The sequence below is a fragment of the Drosophila biarmipes genome, chromosome 2L (assembly GCF_025231255.1).
Source record: "Drosophila biarmipes strain raj3 chromosome 2L, RU_DBia_V1.1, whole genome shotgun sequence".
NCBI lineage: Eukaryota > Metazoa > Arthropoda > Insecta > Diptera > Drosophilidae > Drosophila > Drosophila biarmipes.
Window position 1 is genome coordinate 18,595,371 of NC_066612.1, and position 20,157 is coordinate 18,615,527.

At 41.4% G+C, this 20,157-nt stretch overlaps 1 protein-coding gene across 3 annotated transcripts in view; it reads right to left on the bottom strand.

The window, feature by feature from the left end:
* Positions 1-817: 817 nt before the first annotated feature.
* LOC108033761 (cytohesin-1) overlaps positions 818-20,157 on the bottom strand; it is a 34,076-nt gene continuing 14,736 nt past the window's right edge. For 2 of the 3 annotated variants that reach the window (XM_017108335.3, XM_050885690.1), the window contains 7 exons: positions 6,921-7,053; positions 4,435-4,533; positions 4,210-4,309; positions 3,941-4,115; positions 3,108-3,313; positions 2,816-3,029; positions 818-2,756 (listed from right to left, as the gene is read on the bottom strand). In XM_017108335.3, the coding sequence (XP_016963824.1) occupies positions 2,604-2,756; positions 2,816-3,029; positions 3,108-3,313; positions 3,941-4,115; positions 4,210-4,309; positions 4,435-4,533; positions 6,921-7,053 (1,080 nt within the window). In that variant the 3' untranslated portion in view covers positions 818-2,603. Of the gene's footprint in view, positions 2,757-2,815; positions 3,030-3,107; positions 3,314-3,940; positions 4,116-4,209; positions 4,310-4,434; positions 4,534-6,920; positions 7,054-9,376; positions 10,621-20,157 lie in introns of all 3 variants that reach the window. The other variant, XM_017108334.3, reaches the window with a different exon arrangement.

The following is a 20,157-nucleotide window of genomic DNA, read 5'->3' on the forward strand; positions in this document are numbered from 1 at the left end:
TTATGTAATTTTATGAATTTTGAATTAAATTTAATAAAAATCGGACGACTCTAACATATAGTTGTCAAAGAAACGATCAAAGAAATAATAAAATATTTATTTAAGAAATGTATTTTTTAATACCACCGAAGCCAACAACAAGCCTTAAAAATTTAACTTGGTGATACTTGCATTGATTATTTCATGTACTTGCAAGGGTATACAAACTTCGGCTTGCCGGAGTTAACTTCCCTTCTTGTTTTTTAATCAATCTAACCGTATGGACGAGAACAATGCATTTTAGTTAAACTTTTGTCTAGTAGCCACGGTTTAGGGCGTGGCCTGCTGTCTCAACAAACTTGCGTTGCGTACGAAGATAGGAAAATGGCATCGGAAATCTCAACTCTCTGGCTTTTATAGTTTCCGAGAACATTGCGTTTACACGAATAGTGTTCCTTATATAAAATAATTATACTTTATAGGATCAGAAACGCTTTCTTCTTCCTGTTATTTACATTTCACCGAGTAAACTCTACGAAACTTGCATTGGAAGTTATTATACTACACATTCTATATTTATAATTTTTTTTAAAAAGCATACTTTCAGGACAAAATTCTCATGAGTTCAAGCTATCTTTATACCCTTCCAGAGGGTACTAAAAGGGTATACAAACTTCGGCTTTCCAAATCTAACACCCTTTCTTGGTATAGCAACTTTTTGAGGTAACATATGAAGATCCCTGTGCATTAAAGGTTCTTGTATTTCACAGCAGCGTGTCGAAGGTTTCGTAATCTCCATTATATAGGTTTAAATCCCTTGAGTGAAAAACATATACAATTGATTTCATTTTATAATAAACGTTATATAATATTTATTTTATGTTTATATATATTTTCATGTAATTATCTGTTCATGTTACTTTAAAGCGATATAAAATGCTAAGCTACACTATTATTAACTGGCATACTTATTTATTTAACATCAAGTTATTCTGACATATATACAAACTGTTTAATTCTGTTTATTAGCATGCTAAAACGCACATATTCACAGGCGTAAGCTAAACCTAAACAATGTAATTCCTAAAACATAATAAATCCATAGAAATGAGAGAACTATTAATTCTTTTATATATGTACATTCGATTAAGACATGATATAATACATCCATATATATTTGATAATACACAGTAATGTTATTTGAAGTAGGGATACAGATCTAGCTAAATTATTAATAATATTGCAAAAATGTTGGGGATTACTCCTTCCAAATAATTTGTACGACATGACAGATCCCAAATTGAAAATACAAAACATATTCTTAGATGTCAACGAACAGTGACAATCAAGGCAAAATGGATAAGTGACGAATAAACGTGATGTGATGAAAGACCATTCCTCAGTCTCGAAACAAAACAAACCACATGGGATCTGCTAGGAGCTCTTTCCCATCAATGATATCACAGAGGCTCAACATACAATCTACAATTACATATAACAGCATCTTATGGCTATCATAAGATCAATGCTGGCAACCGAGTTATTTTTCATTGATTATTGGAGCTACTTACATTCCCTGTTTACACATTTGTCATTATTGTTAGTCATTAGCAATTTTTTCTTTCAAATTAAAGGTATGTGAAATCAACTCTGGGTGAAACACTTTTCGGTTGGCTCGTTTCTCACTATACAAGTTAACAAAATATACATAAAATGCATTTTCAAAACCGTTTACAAAGGACAAACCAAATAGTAAACTTATAGGAAAAGCTTTCAATAAAGTTGGATGTTGGCATCTTTTTGTAATAGTTTAAATTAGATCTTTGGTTTAATATAAACTATGTTTGCCTTTTCCACATTCTCTGTACCAAACCTGCTTGTAGTATAAATGCACTTATTGTTTCTGTTCATTAAACTTTTTTACTTTTTACATATTTTATTTTTCATTCGTTGTTAGCTTTATTTTTAGGTTCTCGGAAAGGCCTTTTTAAGCTTGTACCTAAATTATGAGTTGGTTTTATAATAATTGCCAAGCAACATTCGTTTGCTGTTTTCATTTAAATCAAATAATCATTTACATGAGCTACAGCGTTCCAACAGCGTTTTGGCGGCTGGGATATGTTTCGTAGCACTAGGGATTTCTATAATAGGGGGTGGTGGGACAACTTAGGTGGTAAAAGCTAATTTAAAGACATATTCGTACCTAGGCCTATAATGAAACTAAACAAAAATTTGCACTAATGAAAATGTGTATAAATGTGTATTTCTTATTGATGCAATTTTCAGTTATTTTTCATATCATTCATATTGGTTTTGCTTAATGTAAATAAATTATATCACAACAATAGAGACAAAGTTTGTGGTTCGGAGTGCATCGGCGTGTGATGGCTTGTTTCGAGTCAATCAAACAGAATACAGAGACATAGGGTATTGAACAAATTACAGGCATTGGCTCAACATGGAAATTCTCAGACACACACACACAGACTCAACGTTTAAATATATAATTTGGGTATATGCATATGCATTTCTCGTTTAAACAGGGGGAAAGAGAGCAGCCACACACGCGTAGCAGAATTTCACTGAGATCCAAGACAAAAGTTGCGCCGAGCTACTTCTTAATATTAACTCTTGCTGAGCGCCTTTTTCTTTCTTTGTACTAGGATGTCATAGAACGGATTGTGGCTGATGGACTGCGTTAGGCGCTTGACCCACTCCTGCTGGTCCTCCTCCGTGGCAGCGGACATGCGGTACACCGTATGCTTGCCCTCCACCACCTGAAATAGAAATACAGAGTTTAGAATTTATTTTAGACTTCATTTAGCAAAGTACTCACCTTGCCCTCGGAGTCAGTCTTGCAGGCCTTAATGATCTCAGCACCGCCGGAGGCATACAGCTCAAAGCAGTGCGGTTTGCTGCGATCGTGAATCTCGCGCACCGATATGTTCTCCAGGGGAATAATGCCGCGCGGCTCCTTATCGGTGGTGTATTCAAAATAGTAAAGGCAATTATCGTTCAAAATGAACCAACGTCGTTTCCACGATTTGTATCTGTAGAGCAATGGAAATACATTCGTTAGTTAGGAAATTAGGAAATCACCCACTCAAAGGCTTCGCTTAGCAACTCACCTGCCGCCTTGCTTCCACAGCCAGCCCTCCTTGTCGGGATTGAAGAAGGTGTGCATCAGATCATTGCCATCGTCTTGGGGTATTTTGAATGGCTCCGTTCGAATGGACTCGTAGAGGGACTCCAGCAGGCCGCGCGGCAAATCCCCGCCGTTGTTGATGCCACGATTCATCGATATGAATTGCTCAACGGTGGGTTTGTCTTTAACCTGTTGGGTGAGAAGGAGGCAAAGGGTTAGTAAGAGATAAAAAAAAGATTTTAAAAATCTTACACAAAAACTTATAAAAATAACACCTTTTATTAACTTTTTGTGCCCATATCCAACACAAAGTTTACGACCAAATTCGCTGCAGTATCTCTATAAATTCTCTACACTTGCCCTATTTATAGCTATTTTATTTAGTAATTTCCCTAAAGATCGGCCGGACACACGCCCAGCAAATGCAAAGGCGAAATGCGGAAGTAAATAGCTGCAATCCCGATAATTGTGGGCTGACAGCCAGCGAAAAAAATTTAATTTCAAAGTTGAAGGACAGATCCGGGGCACGCGTCTTGCATTTCTTCTTTGGGATTGCTTACTTTCTGGTTTTGGCATAAGCAACAGTTTCCTGGCATCCGGTCGGCAATAAAGATGTTAAAGAACTTGAAGTTGATGCCAAGAAATTAAATTGGCTGAAAGCCTTATGTAACTTTGCTTTAATGGAGAGCCGAGATCTCTAAACATTTTTATTATTATTTAATTACAAAAAACTAGTACAACTAAAATGATTGATGTTGATAATATAATTTTATTGTAAACCCTATATGGTTACATGGCTATATTTTTTATACTCACCGATGGATTGTGCAGCGATGTATTGAGCATTATAATGGCGAAGCTGAGCACATAGCAGGTGTCCGTGTTGGTGAATATATCCGGATTGAGTTGGCAATAGCGCTGTGCGAAGGTCTCCATCATGCGGTCGATCTTTTGCGCCTCGCCGGGCAAGCGAAATGACCACAGAAATTGTCTGTGGAAAGCGAAAGGCGGAGAGTGGAGGGGAAAGTGCCATTAGGGATAGTGGTAATTAGAAGTGGGTGTCGGGGGAGGAGTCCCGGACCTACCTGAGGGCCTGCACTAGAATGAGATTGGTGAAATCGTGGAGCGCCACAAAGGCCTTCAGCACATCCTCATTAAAATCGTTCTTTTCGCCAAGGTAATCGCCTGGAAAAGGAAAACGCCCATTAAAATGTATGTTTGCAGTAAGTATAATTGTTTTTTCCGATTTTGTTTTAGCGATGGCCATCAAGGCAAGGTCAATTTAATGACTTCTGGTCGGGATAACTCACCAATGGCGGTTTTATTCAGTCCCTCGCCTTTGTAGAGGAAATGAGCCACGTCCTGGGGATCGTGACGCAGCAGTCTGTTCTCTACGAGATACTCAATGCCTGAAAAAATAAAATAGAACGGAGAATATTAGTCTTAGCATGTTGAGATATGAGTTCTCCAACTGCAGCGCTGACTGTGTAATCACAACGACTGCTCCCGGAAAAACAAGCCGCCACGCCAGTCACAACAAAGAAATCAAATCAAATCATATAATATACCCATATATTATGCATGCATTCAAAGCCACCGACCCGCAACATAAACCACAACAATCTCAATAAAGAAGAAATACGGAATGAAGTGGGAGCGCCCCATAATAACGATGTCATTATTTGCCAATCAATGAAGAAGCTCAACCAATTCCGATAAAAGCTGGAAAAACGCGAGCAAATCACACGCAAACAAATGGAAACCGACTAGAATTATTAAATGTAAACAAAAATGTATCTATAAAAATAAATAAAAGGAATTGCTCTGGCCGAAGTTGATGCCTATGTCCGCCAGGTGGCGCCAAAACAATATCACAAGTTCCGCAGATTGGATTTTCAGATTGAAGTTGGCGTTGTCTTCGGGAAATTCTAATAACACATAAGTGATGAAGATAATGACAAAACAGACCGCAGGATGTGGATGAGACGGGGGTCTGGCAGGATGGAACTCTGGGCCCCGTTTCCTTGGAGATCCTCAAGTCCGCTCCTGGTTAGCAGAAAGTTTTGCGTGACTTCGGGAGCTTCACGCGCGATTGACATCGTCAAGTCGGCAGAGCCCCTCCTATCCACCCAATCCTCCCTAGCACCACCCGCTCTCTCCGGGGGGCATCACTTGAGCGTTATGGATGGCACATTTGTGTGCTATTAATTTGAGTGTTCGTGTGTGGATCTCTTTGCGTATATTGCTGATAATCGGCCGATAAAGCGACAAATGACGATGACACCACCATCACCACCACCACGACTCCAGAGGCACATTCTCGGGTGGAACTTTTTTAATAAGCGACACAAAACATGTCGGCTCTGGCCGGGATTCAACTTGGCTTTTGTTATTCCGCCATCTATGGCACAAGCGGCTCCGGAGCCTCCCCACTTTGGATTAGCATTTTTATTGTGCGCCCTATGGATACATATATGCGGAAAGCTGGGCAGGATGTGCTGTCTTTTGTGGGAAGCTGCGTGGCCTAATTTCGACTTGTCGACGGTAATTTATGGCCAAGAGAGGTTGACGTAAATATTTGATTGGCTTTAAACGAGTGGGATGGAATGGCAGGGGGTTGTGGAATGTCCCAAGGTGTGGGGCGGGAAATTGAGATGTTCCAGAGCTGGGTAAACGGCAAACATGTTGACATGTGGGTCACCCAATGGGGAGGCTCTAAAACTGAAGTTGGAGGTGTATATTTAGCTCTCTGCCCTTTCGATACGAAAATAGAAAATGATTAAGTGTATTCTCAACAATATTATACGAAAGTGGGTGATAAAATGGGTGTTTCCCCGAACTTTAAAACAATTAACAACAGCCTTTTCCCTAAAATGCCCAAACTCCTTTACTGAGGTACACCATTTATGTGTTCATCTGGTACACACCCTCGTTCTGGGTTTATCTTTTGGCACGATGCCCCTATGGCATCCTCCCCTGTCAAGTTCTCGGTAATATTGCGACATTGACATTTCCATTAAATTAAACACTCGAGTATTCTGAGGGTTTTCCAGTTTTTTGGGGGGGAAAAGAGGTGACAACGTACACGCACGTACTTCAGATGTCAACGAACTGTCAAATTTGTCAGAATTTTTGAGATAGTCAACGAACGAACGCCCCTCACCCACATACCCACATAGACAGTACCCAGAGATGTTCTGCGGCGTTCTCCAACTGCACTTACTGCATCATTTTTTGTGGCACCCATTACGTTATTAAATTAACGTCGAAATTATCTTTGGAAAAACGTGTCGGCCGGTCCCCCATTCAACTCCGATACGGACAATCCTCACTCCTTGACAATTTCGCATGGTAATTTTGCCTCTTGGCGCCGGAGCACGCTCCATGGATTCTCGTGGAGATTCTGGTGTGAATTCACCCACCGCCACACCACGTTTGTGAAGTCGTCGCCCGCCCCCTGCCCCCATCAGCTCAATTATAAAGCACTTTGTCTGACTTCATTGTCGCCGAGCTTCGGGGTGTCGCCCGTTGTCATTGGAAATTCATTTAAATCATCGCAATCGCAAAGTTTACATTTAACGACTTTGAGCGACACTCCCTTGCCTGATTGCCAAATAAGCTGCTGTGAAAACTCGTCTGATTATATGGGGGAGAACCTTTCAAATTGCACTGAGCTCTGGCTATTTGCATACCGAACCGCAGTGAGTCATCAGGAAATTACAAGCCGCATCGAACAATAACTTTTTAAGGGCTCAGGGGGAAAGTACATACAGTTTAATTTAAGCATTGCACTCACCTTTCTTCGGATCCATATTGAACTTTTTGCGGCCAATGGACATCTGCTTGTCCTTGTTGGAATGCTTGCAGTCTTCGGGCACATCGAGTGCCTCCATTTCCGACACAACTTCGCCCAGCTCATCTTTGATTTGCTGAAATGAGTAATTCGGAAATGCAAAGGTTAAACACGGGAATTCAAAAATAACTTCAGGAAGTGCCTGATACAAGTGGTGCTAAAAATACATATGCAAATACGGTTAATGAAAAAGTTCAGGCCACTTGGCTGCTGTTTAAACTGCGTGTGATATTTATAAAAAATCCCATAAATTCTAAGCACAGAAAGTCGGGTAATTTGCATTTCCTCAGTGACGGGTCGCCTGTGGACTGGCGCCAAATAAAAAAGCTACGACGACGGCATAGACTCACTTGAAATAATTTACAGTAGGGGGAAAATAGAGCAGAGCCACAAAGTCCAATGCAAAGTTGATTTAATTGAATTAACGAACTACCTGACACTGAACCGGAGACATCGCCTATGGTTACTGGTTCCTCAAGAACTTACTCATCAAGGGTCATTCCGAAAGAAGAATGTCAATTTGATGTGGTGCTCGAAGAAGCGGAACGAGTGAGATTCCCCCGAACCTAACGTATCTTGTATCTGTGTATCTGTAAGCTACTGTATGGCTGAACTGACGCATGAATGATGAGCTGAGAGCCACGAGACCGGAACATATCAATTGCCCGCACTCATTCACATCCCAGGCCTAAAAAGTGACCTTCTTACTTGGGAGGAGGGGTATGGACCATTGAGTTGAAGGGAGAAATGTTAATTAAGCGCCATAAAATACAGTTGACAAATTGTCCAAGTACTGTGTAACAGGCTTCACGCACATGCAGTTGCTAAGATCGTTGAGATTCACGATGAGATCACTGGGACCTTCACTCGAGTCAATAGAAATTAAAATTGAAATTGAAATTCTCATTGAATGCGGATTCCCTGGGTAAATTAGTATTTCAGTGACTTGTTGGAATATAGATCCAACGGTGTCAAGAATTTTATATCTCATCGACATTGATTTCGAGGAATTTTAATGCTCAATACGTGTCACAAAGATTAAGCGTTCTCAGTAAAATGTTATTTTAAGGTATGATGTTAAGGAAACATTTGTCTATAAATAAATAAAAAAGCGCGTTATATTGCAAAAGTGGACAAGAATTCTCATAAAAAATATAGTTTGGTTTATTGGTGGTTTTAAAACCCTCCCCACATTTTTAATAGTTTATTTTTGAATAATTTACCCAACTCACACGAGCGTTTAATAATTTAACGTCTCTATTTTGATCGTTAAGAGTTTCCCAGGCTTTAAAGCATTAATTTTCATTACCCATACTCCACAGCATTTCCGTAGGCCTCTAATTTCCATAAAGCGCAATCCTTAAACAAACTTTGAACAAAGAAATTATGTAAATTTCTCCATTTCCCAATCAATACATGGGTCAAGAAACCATTGGCAGCCTAAAGCTACCAAGCTACGCCCCATAAAACCATAGAAAATGACATAAGAAATATAAAAAACTTGAAGCGTTGAACAGGTTCTGGAATCCAAAAGTCGGTACAAAGCGACAATTATTAAAAGGCCCAGGTGGACACGGTTTGTTGAGAGAAAAAGATCAACTGGCAGGGAGACAGAGTTAATGAGCATCAAACCTAAAAATAAACCCAACGCGGGGCTTGGTATCTTCCCAGTTACGACGTCAGGCAAAAGATACTTGCTGACGAGTGTGAGAACATGCCGCATTCGAGTTCGACAGAAGCAGCCACAGGTGATAACCGGTTCCGGACTGGAATGCTTAATGCAAATTCTTCGAATCGCGGGGAAATTAAATACAAATGTTGGGCGACTCCACCTGAGCCGAAAAGCAAATCGATTGTGGTATAAAATGCCAAAACAAGGTGCCAAAAGCGAAGATTAAAAAACCAAATTAAATTCATTTGAGAATCTATAAAAGGGATTTTTTTCGGAAATAGTATTATTTTCTACGTCTTTTAAAAACCACATTATTCCAAAATTTTATGAATGTATCTAAAATCATGGAAACAAAAATGTATGTTATTTTTAAGTATGCCGAACCATATAACCCAATTTTAATGCGATAACGAAAGTAAAACATTTTGTTTTAACCGAGAATTCATTTCATGAGTAATAAAACAATTTTAAATACTATAACCCAAAGTAAATATTATCATTTTTAGTAAATTTTAAGTTTTTTAAAAAATTGTACTGTTTTACGCAACTTCAATGGATATTATGTTTGGATAAATAATTTAATGAAAATTCCCTTTAGAATTCTTTATCATAATGTGTGAATCCCTCTATAATACTTTCACAATGTACTTCCAGGGTAAAAGGAAATCAGCACTTAAGTGAAAACGATGCATCAGCTGGGTTTGGGAATTTCCCTTTCAGCACATACCTTTCCCGGCCGCCTGAGGATGACCAGGTTGCCACTCAGCTCCGCATTGCTGCGGTTTCTCTCGAGGAGTGTGCGACAACTCTCGCAGAGATTCGATTGCTGGCTGCCCCGCTTGCTGCCGCTGTCGTTGTTGTTATTGTGGCTCACGTTGTTGTTGTTGTTGCTGATCGAGTTTCGCTCCGATTCACTGGGGGAATTGGAGCTGTCGTCGATGAAGCGCAGATCGCCGGTGTCGGGTGTCAGCGGTGAACTCAGTCCCGAACTGGGATCCGTTTCCAGCTCCAGTCCGGGATTGTCCATGCCCATTCCCGAGCCCAGTCCCGTTTCCGTTTCACTGTCCACATCCACATCCAGCATGCAGCCCAAAGAGTTGGATCGCGTTTTTCGCGGGGATCTTCTGGAGATGATCTGCCCCTTCTCATTCAACAGGATTTCCACGGGTCGCGAAACAACCACCGTCTTCGTTGTCGTCGTGGTGGTGGTGTGGTTGTACTCTATTCGCTTGCTGAGAATCTCCATGTTGGGTTCTTCGGGGCAGGGCAGGCGCTGCACCTCGGTGACCTTGCGGGTCACATCGCTGCAGCTCACGGTTTCGGTGCTCAGAGTGGGACTGGCTGGAGGTGGGCTATCGGGCGCCAGATTGGTGATGTGGTACGTGGCCACGCTGGTGTAGGGTGCCAGCGAGGGGGAGCGCGGTTTAACGGGTGGTTTGGGGGAGATCTTGGGGGTGGGCTTCGGGGTGGCCTCCTTGCTGGCCTCATTCTTGGCCAGGAGATTGCAAAAGCAGCGAGTGCAAACGCTGCTCAAACTGCTGCCACTACTGCTGCTGCCGGTTTCCACCAGACGACGGCGATCGTCCTTGACTCCTGGCGTGGAAGACCCATTCAGCGGGTTGATGTAGAAGGTGCTGTTGCTCAGGCGACTGCCGGGCGATCCCTTGGTGGAGAATCCCACGCCCACGCCCACATTTACAGTGCCACCGAGACCCTCCCCCGTGGAGAGGTCGAAGCAGCTCCTCTGCAACTGCTGCTTGCTGCCAAAGCTGCCACTGCCCCCCAATCCCGGGGAGCTCTTCTTGTTCTTGGGCTGCCGGCGCAGCGAGGAGAACCAGTTGCTGATGCTGGGACGCTTCTGGTGCAGCGAGGCCATCCTTCGGCTGCTTGGTCAATTGCTCACTTCCTGGGAAACAAGTTTGGTCCTCTTGAATTCGGGGCAATTACACTTGCTCCTCCATGGTTGGCTTACTGAAAATTGTATAGTTCTTAGTTTGGGGAGATCTTTGGGCGGCCAAGTCTCTTGAGTCAGGCAATTCACAAGTACAAAGCGGGGATCTCTGTCTTCGGTTTAACCCATAAATTAATTAGCCAATTAGGGCTGTCTTCGCCGAGTGTGCAGTGTGCAGAGTGCAGTGTGTGTGAAACCCCACAAAGCAGTTCTCGACAGGAAGTGTCAGCATAGCCTCAGAATTGAATTTGTCTGGCGTCGCAACATTTTTCGGGTTTCCCCTGCCAGCGCCGAACGGAGACACAAAACGAATTACGCTAATGGCCTGCAGGTTAACAAGGTGATGGCGTTCCCTAATCCCAGGACAAGCAGACGCGACGACGAAAAGGACACTTCCGTGTGTGATTTGTCGACTTGCGGCTTAAAGCGTTGAATCAACAGAACAGAAAATACAGGGCCCAGGATCAGGATCTAGGGATGGGCTGAAAATTGGATTGAAAATGGTACCAAGTCTGCGGCAGACGCACAGCCATCCTTTGTCCTGTGATTTATTGAAATTTCGTTCGGCTCCCCTTTGCACTTGGCGGCTAATGTTTGCTGTGTGCATTATTTTCATTCGGGACAAACCGGAAGGAAGTCAGCACGATAAAGCTCGGGAATTGTTTTTGGGAACAGGCGAGACCGAAATCTAATTGGGGTCGGTATTCGGGGCTTAGCAAACACGAGAAAATCACTCAAGCATATGCAAAAGTTTAGCGAGACGGAGATTCCGCAAAGATTTATGACATTTTTGGTGGGAAGATTATAAAAATGTGCCCCCCCACAAAAAGGAAGAAAGCCTTGCACAAAAGCATTTTTATCGATTAATTTTCGAAGTGCCTGTCAAGAGCCTCAATTTGAATATAATCTGTCAATGGAATGTATTAAACACCAAGGGTTTGGCAAATCAAAAGGATTTAAGCCTTCTAATGAAAACAGCCCTAAAATAACTCTCAGCGTTAATTAGGGTCGCATTATTTAAGTTAAATTACCCAAGAATTCGCTTTGATTTTAATAAACAGGCTTTCCCAGGCCCAAACAACCATATTTACTTTAATCAATGTCAAATTGTTTGGGTCCCCCGACCTGTAAACGAGGCGTACGGACTCTCTAATGTCCCATCTGGGACCTGGCAACTGAGCAAACGACAGATTCCCCAGGGGACAAGTTCCCTCGCAGCCAACAATTGCCTGAGTTTTGGCCCTGTCACGCCTACTTATAGGGTGGGAGAGCCCGAATGAAGCCTTCGAAAGAGTTTTTGGCATCCTTTTTACGGTGCCTACGTGATTGGATTGCAGAAATGAGCGAACATTCAAATGGATTGCATTTAATATGGTCCCTATGTAGATATTCCCTATATAAATACGTATAAAATAGCCAAGAAAGGAAGGCAAACACGAGGGGGCGGCGACCACATAAAAGGCGCGGCCAGCTTCGTTGACCAAGTTGAAAAAGATTGAGGCAAAAGACAAACACTGGGCAGAACACACAGGTGAATGCCACACGAGGAGGAGACCGAAGAAGGAAAATAAGTAAAATGAAATTAAATTTGTAAACAAACTATCAATCAAACTGAATGAAGCCGACACACAGTCAAATGAGCAGAGTACACAGACAAAGATAAAAGCAGATCCCTCAGATACGTATACATAGATACAGATACGAGCACCGACAACTTGAAGTGGCCCGTCAAAGCTGCGATTGTGATTGCTACCTGTGGGCAGGAAATGCGCTTTGACTATGGCGAGGTAATGGCGTGTAGGACTTAACCCCTTGGGAGTTTTCCCAAAGTCTTAGCCCGTGATAAATGGGCCGAAAGCAAAATAAAAGAGAATATAAGACGCCGACACTCACACAGTAGCCAGCAACCAAAAAGGGGCGTGTCTGGAGCCATTTATCTTGACAATTTAATCTTCACTTTACACTTTGCAACCGAACAATTGAAAACTGCTGGCAAACGCCTTTTCTCGGCCAACGCGCTCTTTCAACCCTTTTGTCTGGGATTGGTAAAACCAATTAGAAAATCAGACACATAAACAATGCCCTAGACCGAGATACATACTCCCTTTCGCATGAGAGCCAGATAATGCAAAAAGTACCATCTGGGACTCAGACAAAAGGGATTGGCGGAGAAAGACCTTTATTGTTGTCGTCTGACTGGATTGAGTCTGAGTTTTCCCATAAGTGACTTTTACTTTCCTCGGGCAAAATGCAATTAAACGCAGCTTTCCTCGCTCACTCTCCAATTGCGACACTTAGTTTTCCCTTCGTTTTTGTCTCCCCCGACATTAAATAAAATGTATCTACGTATCTCGGCTTTGTCGGGTCAATGGCTTTCGTTGATGGAAAGTGTGAACGCTTTGGCAGCAATTGTTATTGAATGTCTGTGTAAAACATGCTAAGAGGATTTTCTATATAAGTTAAGAGCATCAGCTTTGTCTGTTCGGCGGAAAAAGTGAAATTAGAATAATATTTAGGGAATGTGACTTCAAGAGAAGCCTTTTAAATAGTTTCCGTTTTTAGATCGCGAAATTATCTCCGCGAAAACAAAAGGCACAACTTTTTTCGCTAATGATCAAAACTTGTCCATGGCTCATAAAAACACGCAAATAAAAATCTAAAAACTGCCATATAAAACGATGCTGATGAGACCTCGCCATATGTAGGATATACACTTTTTAGGCTCTCTACTTCGCATAGTTTGCGTCATTTTGCTAAATCGAGAAAGATGCAAATTTGTGCCTGCCATGTGGGAGAACGGGGAATATTGCCCGCATTAGTTTAGAGTTTTTTATTTTCGGCGGTATTTTTTGCCATATGAATGGCAGGCAATCCGCAGGCAGCAGCTGAAATTGGGAGCATAAGGATGGAGAGGAGCGCAAACAGAAACCTAGCAAAACTAAACAGAAAAAGGCAAAACAAATAGATAATAATAAACAAACGCGCCTGGGCTGCCTTGGCATCCATAAGAGTAATAAGCAATGTCCATAGAGAGATACAGATGGAAATATTTATACACGTATTACGTATATAGGCTAGTCAACCGCCCCTGGGGCAGGCAGCAAACAGTGGCAGCAGCTGGACCCCCCATTTCAATATATTATTTATATTTGGCATTTGTTTATGATATGTAAAATGGCATTTGGTCATTTTTTACGCCCAAGACACAAATGGTGAAAGATTTCGTCTGCCCTTGCCGGGCGTGATTTATTTTGTTTCCATTCTGGTTTCCGCTTTGAAAAATCACTTATGGCCTTATGACACGGACTTATATTCATGTAACTGATTGGACTTCAAAAGTTACTGGCAACATAGAGAAAAAGTTACTACAGCTTAATAAAAATTAAATATGTTTATAAAGCTCTTAAGAAACCAAAACTATAAAAATAATATTAATCTTTAAGAAGATGGGCAAGTTAAAATGTAATAAATTAGCCTTTAAACTCAAGTATCTATTAAATATCGAAACCTGGTTACGGATGATTGTCTTTGAAAATTACCCACAAGATTTTCAAGGCCCCAAGCAGCCAGCTAATAATCAAAACCACTTCAAACTAATATAAAGTTATAAAGTGCATATATATTCCCCATAAATCTCTTTCCCTCGGCTATTTTTCTCTGCTCGGTGAACCATTAAGAACGCAAGTTCGTTGGCCCACTTCGTCGGCACAAACAACAATCAACAATGTCCGCCAACAGAATATCTAAAATAAATGTGTTTTTAATTAAATGCCTTTTGTTTCCACTCAGAACAGAATAGAACACGGGAGACAGAAGAAAGCTGGACAAAAGGTAAGTCGAATACAATCACAGATGGAGATGCGGGTGGTACGTGTATCTAGGGCCTGGTAGAGGTACCTGGATTTCCTCAGCTACTTCTACTGCCACAAAAACGACGTGATGGCTTATTCTTATTTTGGCAGACATTTCCCACAACTCATTAGAATTCCGCCTTCTCAAATGTAATTAGATGGAATTGTAGACATTGTACAAAAAGATTGAGAAAACGAACCAATTTATACTTCGCTCACACATTTAGAAGGAATTTCTGCTGTTTACTAAAATGTTAGTTACATGCGCCCTGCATACTAAACACCTGCGCCCTTCGCTCACAGATACTCAGATACTTTTGTGTATCCGCGAGGTAGCAACAGGTGCACCTACTTTTTTTTTATGGCGACTACCAAAGAAAACCAACAGACAGACAGGGCTTTTACGTAGCTCGCTTTGCTGTGGCATCGTATTTTACCCATGTTTATTGATTGGGTTTTCCGCCTCTGTTTACTGGCGTCAATTTGCTAATTGTGCATTTCGCTTTCGGCCTCAATTTCAGATGGCTAATTGTTGTATCTGCTGGATACGTTCTAGCTCGGATGGATCACTTTTACTTTTATGCACTGGAACGCTTTTCGGGTCAAGGTGAGAGGTTCGTTTATTGTCTACGCATTGGAAATTTAATTTTCCCAATTGACTGTCGCTTGCCAGTTGAATATGATTGTGATGGATTGATTGATTGACTGATGCGAATAGAATGAACGACATGGCGCAACATCAAAGCCAATCGCATAGAGCCATGTTGGGTTTATGAATAATATTTCAGATATATTCTGGTCCCCAAGTCACACCCCACTCCCCGGAAAGTTTTCAAATCTTCCAACTTTAACTGCAAGTCCAAATGGAATTTTTAAGTTTTTGAATTTCTTGCCCTTTTCGGCAGGAAACTTTTGCGGTCCACAAAGAAGTTTTCGTCGGCTGACGACAAAACTAATTAGTAAATGAACTGCAAGCAAAGGCTATTTCAATTAACTAAAATGGAAACAGAAACCCAATCTTTATCTAGAGCGAACGTTAAACCCATCAGGCCTAAGCGAATAAATTTGAATAACTCAATGAACCGGTTGCTGAAACTATTATCATTGAAAATGGTGTTAAATGATTTTAGCATCCAAAATTATTTAAATACCCAAGTGATACTGATAAAAACCAGTTTCCGAACCAAAAATGCAAAAAGATAAACATATACAATAATTATGGTATGTGGAAAATATTGTTTTGTAGAACTAGCATGGGAGCGGGCTTTGAAAGCAACGCAATATCATTTGATTAAGCATAGCTAAAGTCCAAGGGTGATAACGAGTTTGAATGCCTTTGTGTTTTCCCCAGGCTGAGTGCGACATTAAAAGGCACCAAACTCTGATAGAACATGGGCTTGCAAAACGCCAGCGGATATGAGTTTTTTGTGCTTTATCGTGGCTTGGAATTGTTCTACAAAGCCTTGTAATTATGTAGAAAAGTTGCAGATAAAACAGTGTACTTGGCAGACAAATGGGCACTAAGGGAATTAAATGTGCACTTAGAGTGATACAAACTAAAAACATGAGTAATTGCAAATGATAGAGGGGAAAATCAAGAAATAATACGGAATTTTGATCAGGTATACCATATTATATAAAAACGAAAGCCTTTCATAGCGGAAATTCTGAACCGCGAACAAAAGAGACAAAACGGCGGAACTCCATGCGTTATTTTTGGGCAAACACTTTCCATTTTTCGCATTTGAAAGTGATGTCAAGACGCCGAGACAAAGAGTGGAGTCGAGACACGGCAAGGACCACATAATCGTAGTCTGTCCCAAAGTGCCCACCTCCTTGCCCCTGCCAACGAGACGTGAGCTGTCTGCGAATGCTGCTTGCTCGACGTGATTTGAACGCGCAAAAGATATCCGCACCAGGTTTTTTATTTTTCTGTGTTTTCTCTATCTTTTTCCCCCTATCTCCCGCTTTGAGTCGCTGGTTTATTCGGTTTATTCTTGGCTCTTTTGTCTCCGACTCGCTGTCTGTTGTGGCTTCCTAAAAATGTTAAAAATGTTTTTTCTACACAATGTTCTTTGGCTTCCACTCGCCGAGATAGACACGCGCATCTTTTGCTTACTTTTGTGCTCGGCTTGTTTATAAATTGGAAATTTTATGGCAAGCCGAAACCCGGAGAAACCGAAAGTCCATTGCCTTTTCCAGCCAGTCAACATGTGTGCATTTGCAGGTCCTTGAAAATAGCTGTCGACACGAGTTCTCCTTGGGATCTTTTTCCTTTTTTTCTTGTGGCGTGTTAATAACTGAAATGCATTCTTAAGTTCTCCTCGAAATTGCGACGCAGATACTTTTGTATCTTTGTTTATGCATCGCTTGGGTTTTCCTCGACTTTTCCTAGGCAGAGCAGTTCCATTTTTGACAGCTCGTTACGAGTGCATTCGATGCCGTTGCAGTTCGGCTTTCCTTCGCCTCGGATCTCTATTTTTATACACTCCCCTGACATATGTTACGGATCCGAAAACTCATTTAGTGTGTCAGAGAAGATTACAATGGCCTGTCAAGGACGGATTCAGTTTTCCTGTGGGAAATCACGTTAGATAACGATTTTTGGCCGCCTGTTGGTCTGCCCTTTTAACGCTCTTATCGCGGCGATATAAATATCGATTGGGGTATTTAAATAATTCAACATATTGACGCAATCCCATGATAAATGATCAGAAGAGCCAAGCCAGAAATAAGCAAATGCCCGAGGGCCATTCGAATATTTTGCTATTTGTCTTGGCAAAGTGCAAAACTGAAACTTGTATGTAGCCACATGTTTTGAAAATGACTCATGACACATTTTGCGTAAAGCTAAATTCCAATGCCTTGGCCCAGACATTGTCCAAGTCTTTTTTTTAATTAATTTTAATATTCTTCAGCACAAACAGCAGACGGGCGATCAAGACACTCTGAGCAGAGCATTTCTCTTTTTCTTTATTAATTTCTTTTGATTTTCAAGAACACCACAAGTGGAAACATCAAAAATTTCACTCTGACTTAATGAACATAAATATTGTTTATTTTTTATTTTTCTCTGTGCTTTGACATGAAATTTTGGCATCATTTGTCTAAGCTTTAAATTAGCAATTTCCCCTTTGTCTCCGTTTGTTTATTTTATTAACAAAAGCGAGCCAAAATCGTGCGCGGCTCTTTCTTGAAATATATTAGATAAATAAATAAAGATGATGTACTGCCAGGCTAAAACGTGGCAAAAATATTTACTTCATATGTGGTTCGGCTTAGAACATGCCTTTATTTTGCTCAATTTGTACGCCCACAAATGAATCAACATTCCTAGATGGGCTGATCATCGTTATAATATGAATGTGCGTTGCTACAGTGCGTTTCACTACTGTTTGCCATGTTCGCTTGTGAATGCTTACTGTCCATGATAAGAATGCTTTTGCATGAGGGGGTAGAAACGATCCTATAAGTCTGAGCCAAACTGTCTAGATATACGATCTAACCTCAGCAACCGCATGTGGGAATCAAGAGTCATCGGTGTCATCGTATAGTATATGTTCCAAAGTAGCACAAATTAATTTGCGCGCAAATATTTTCCCACGTGCACTCAGAATATTTTCCATTTTAGACCAGTTCTGAACGGATTCCTCCACATCTGAGGGGTTAGATCCGAACACACCCCCTAGAACGACCTCGTAGTTCACATTGTCCCCACACAAAATGTTCGGACAGGTCATAAAATGTTTTGGGGTTCGCATATTGTGGGACTAATTTATGAGCTTTACATGGGTGACTTTTTTGGTGTGTATCTGCTCCTATGTTCTGCGGTTAGTGGAGGTGCAGATACTTAAGCGTCCACTGGATTAATGCCACTTTAGATTTGCTGCGACATAAATAACAAACAACATGCTCTCAGCCTCACAGAAAATATAACATTTCTCTAAATTGGATTTTATTCGCCCAGGTTGGCTCTATTTTTAAAGAGGAACAAAAAACAAAGAGCTAGCTTCTAAATAGAAATGTCTGCCGGCATGGCAGAGTTCTGGGACCCGAACTATTTTCTCTCATTGGATTCCTGATGCTTATTTGTGTTTTAAATTGAGTTAGCATTTGCCTGGTCCAAAGTGTGTGTAAATAGCTAACCAGTTACCAGGTAAAAAGCACTTTGCACTGGGGTCTTTTGTTATTATTGGCAAAGCGAAATGAAAATTGGGATCGGCCAGACAACTAAATCTTCAGCTTAGAAGATACCTCATTTAGATATATAAACACCATCAAAAGGAGCATTTAATTGTATTGAATTTAAAATATGTAGGCTTTTAAAGAGATTGTTAAATTGTTAAGCCAGATATCCCTTACTATTCTCATACTAGTTCATAATATGGGAATCGATTATATTTTGAAACTTTGATAAATGTTTTTCCCAAGAAGTGGCTGTTTCTAACGTGGTAAACCAATTTCTCCTTGATATGTGTTTTTTTCCTAGATCACAATAGTATTTTTTGCCTCCATTTTCTTTGCCTGCTAGGCCCCCAGGCATTTGTTCTTCCCTTCCTCGGACTAATGGCAAACCATTTACAGTGATACTCAAAAATCGAGGACTTTTAGAATGAAGAGCGGCGTGGCGTTTAGCGAGACGCTGAAATCCTTCAGAAAACCCTTGACACACAAAGCCGCGATACTTAGCGGGGGTGGACTAAAAGCCTCCTCCAACTGCTCCAGTTTCGCATTCATCGGTGCCACGCCTGCAACACCAAACGGCTCCTTTCTCCGCTACACTTTCGTAGTATTTTGCATTTGCATCGGGTGAATCAACAAATAGAGTGATTCATACGCGGACTATTAATGAGAGGAGTCTGTACGTGTTTGCACTGCCCAAGAGTTCACATCGAATATGTAACTTTAATGGAAGTGTCGCAACTGAAAGGCAAAAGCAAGAAAGAAACTACAAGACAAAAGGCAATTGCCCACAACATTTATATGTATAATTGAGCAACGGGCGAGGGAACTGCATAATCAAGCGAAGGGGTCAACGGAATCGAGAAGAATGCCAGAGACTTGGGCGGGGAAAACCAGTTTCATGTACAAGCTAATTACGCGCCAGTCGAAAAGCTGTGTCAAGTATCTGTAGGAACTGTTTCTGCATAATATCCATGCAAATGGATATGGAGATCCCAGAAAGCTGCAAATGAGCAAATCAAATAGGGGAAAAGCGAGTACAGTTAGCTAAACAACTTGTTGCATAGAGCTTCGCAGCTTGAGGAACTATTTGTCATCCCAATCGCTCGACTGGCTGTCCCTCTGTATTTTCTTCTTTTTGAGTGCCCGTCATTGTCTTCATGGCATGTTGGTGTGGCCCATTTGCATCTGCATCTGCAGGCTTCTTCTGACACTTCTCCTCTGGCGCATTGCAGTTTAGATGAAATTGCCTAGATAGGCCTAGACAGGCCCAAGATACATTGGGTCCCCTTCCCGTTCGCAATCCCAATCCCCTTTCGCATTCGCAACTTACTCCAGTGACTCATGTTTTGTTTGCCCTCGTGTTTATGACACACGCAGTCACTGGAACGGACCTACACCCAAAGATCTGGCCACAGGAGCTCCTAGAGCCCCAAGACCTCCAATCGCATAGTGCCTCGCCTTGTCTGCATAAATCAGAAAGTAGATAAAGAAAATTGCAACTACATTTTACGTACAGCAACT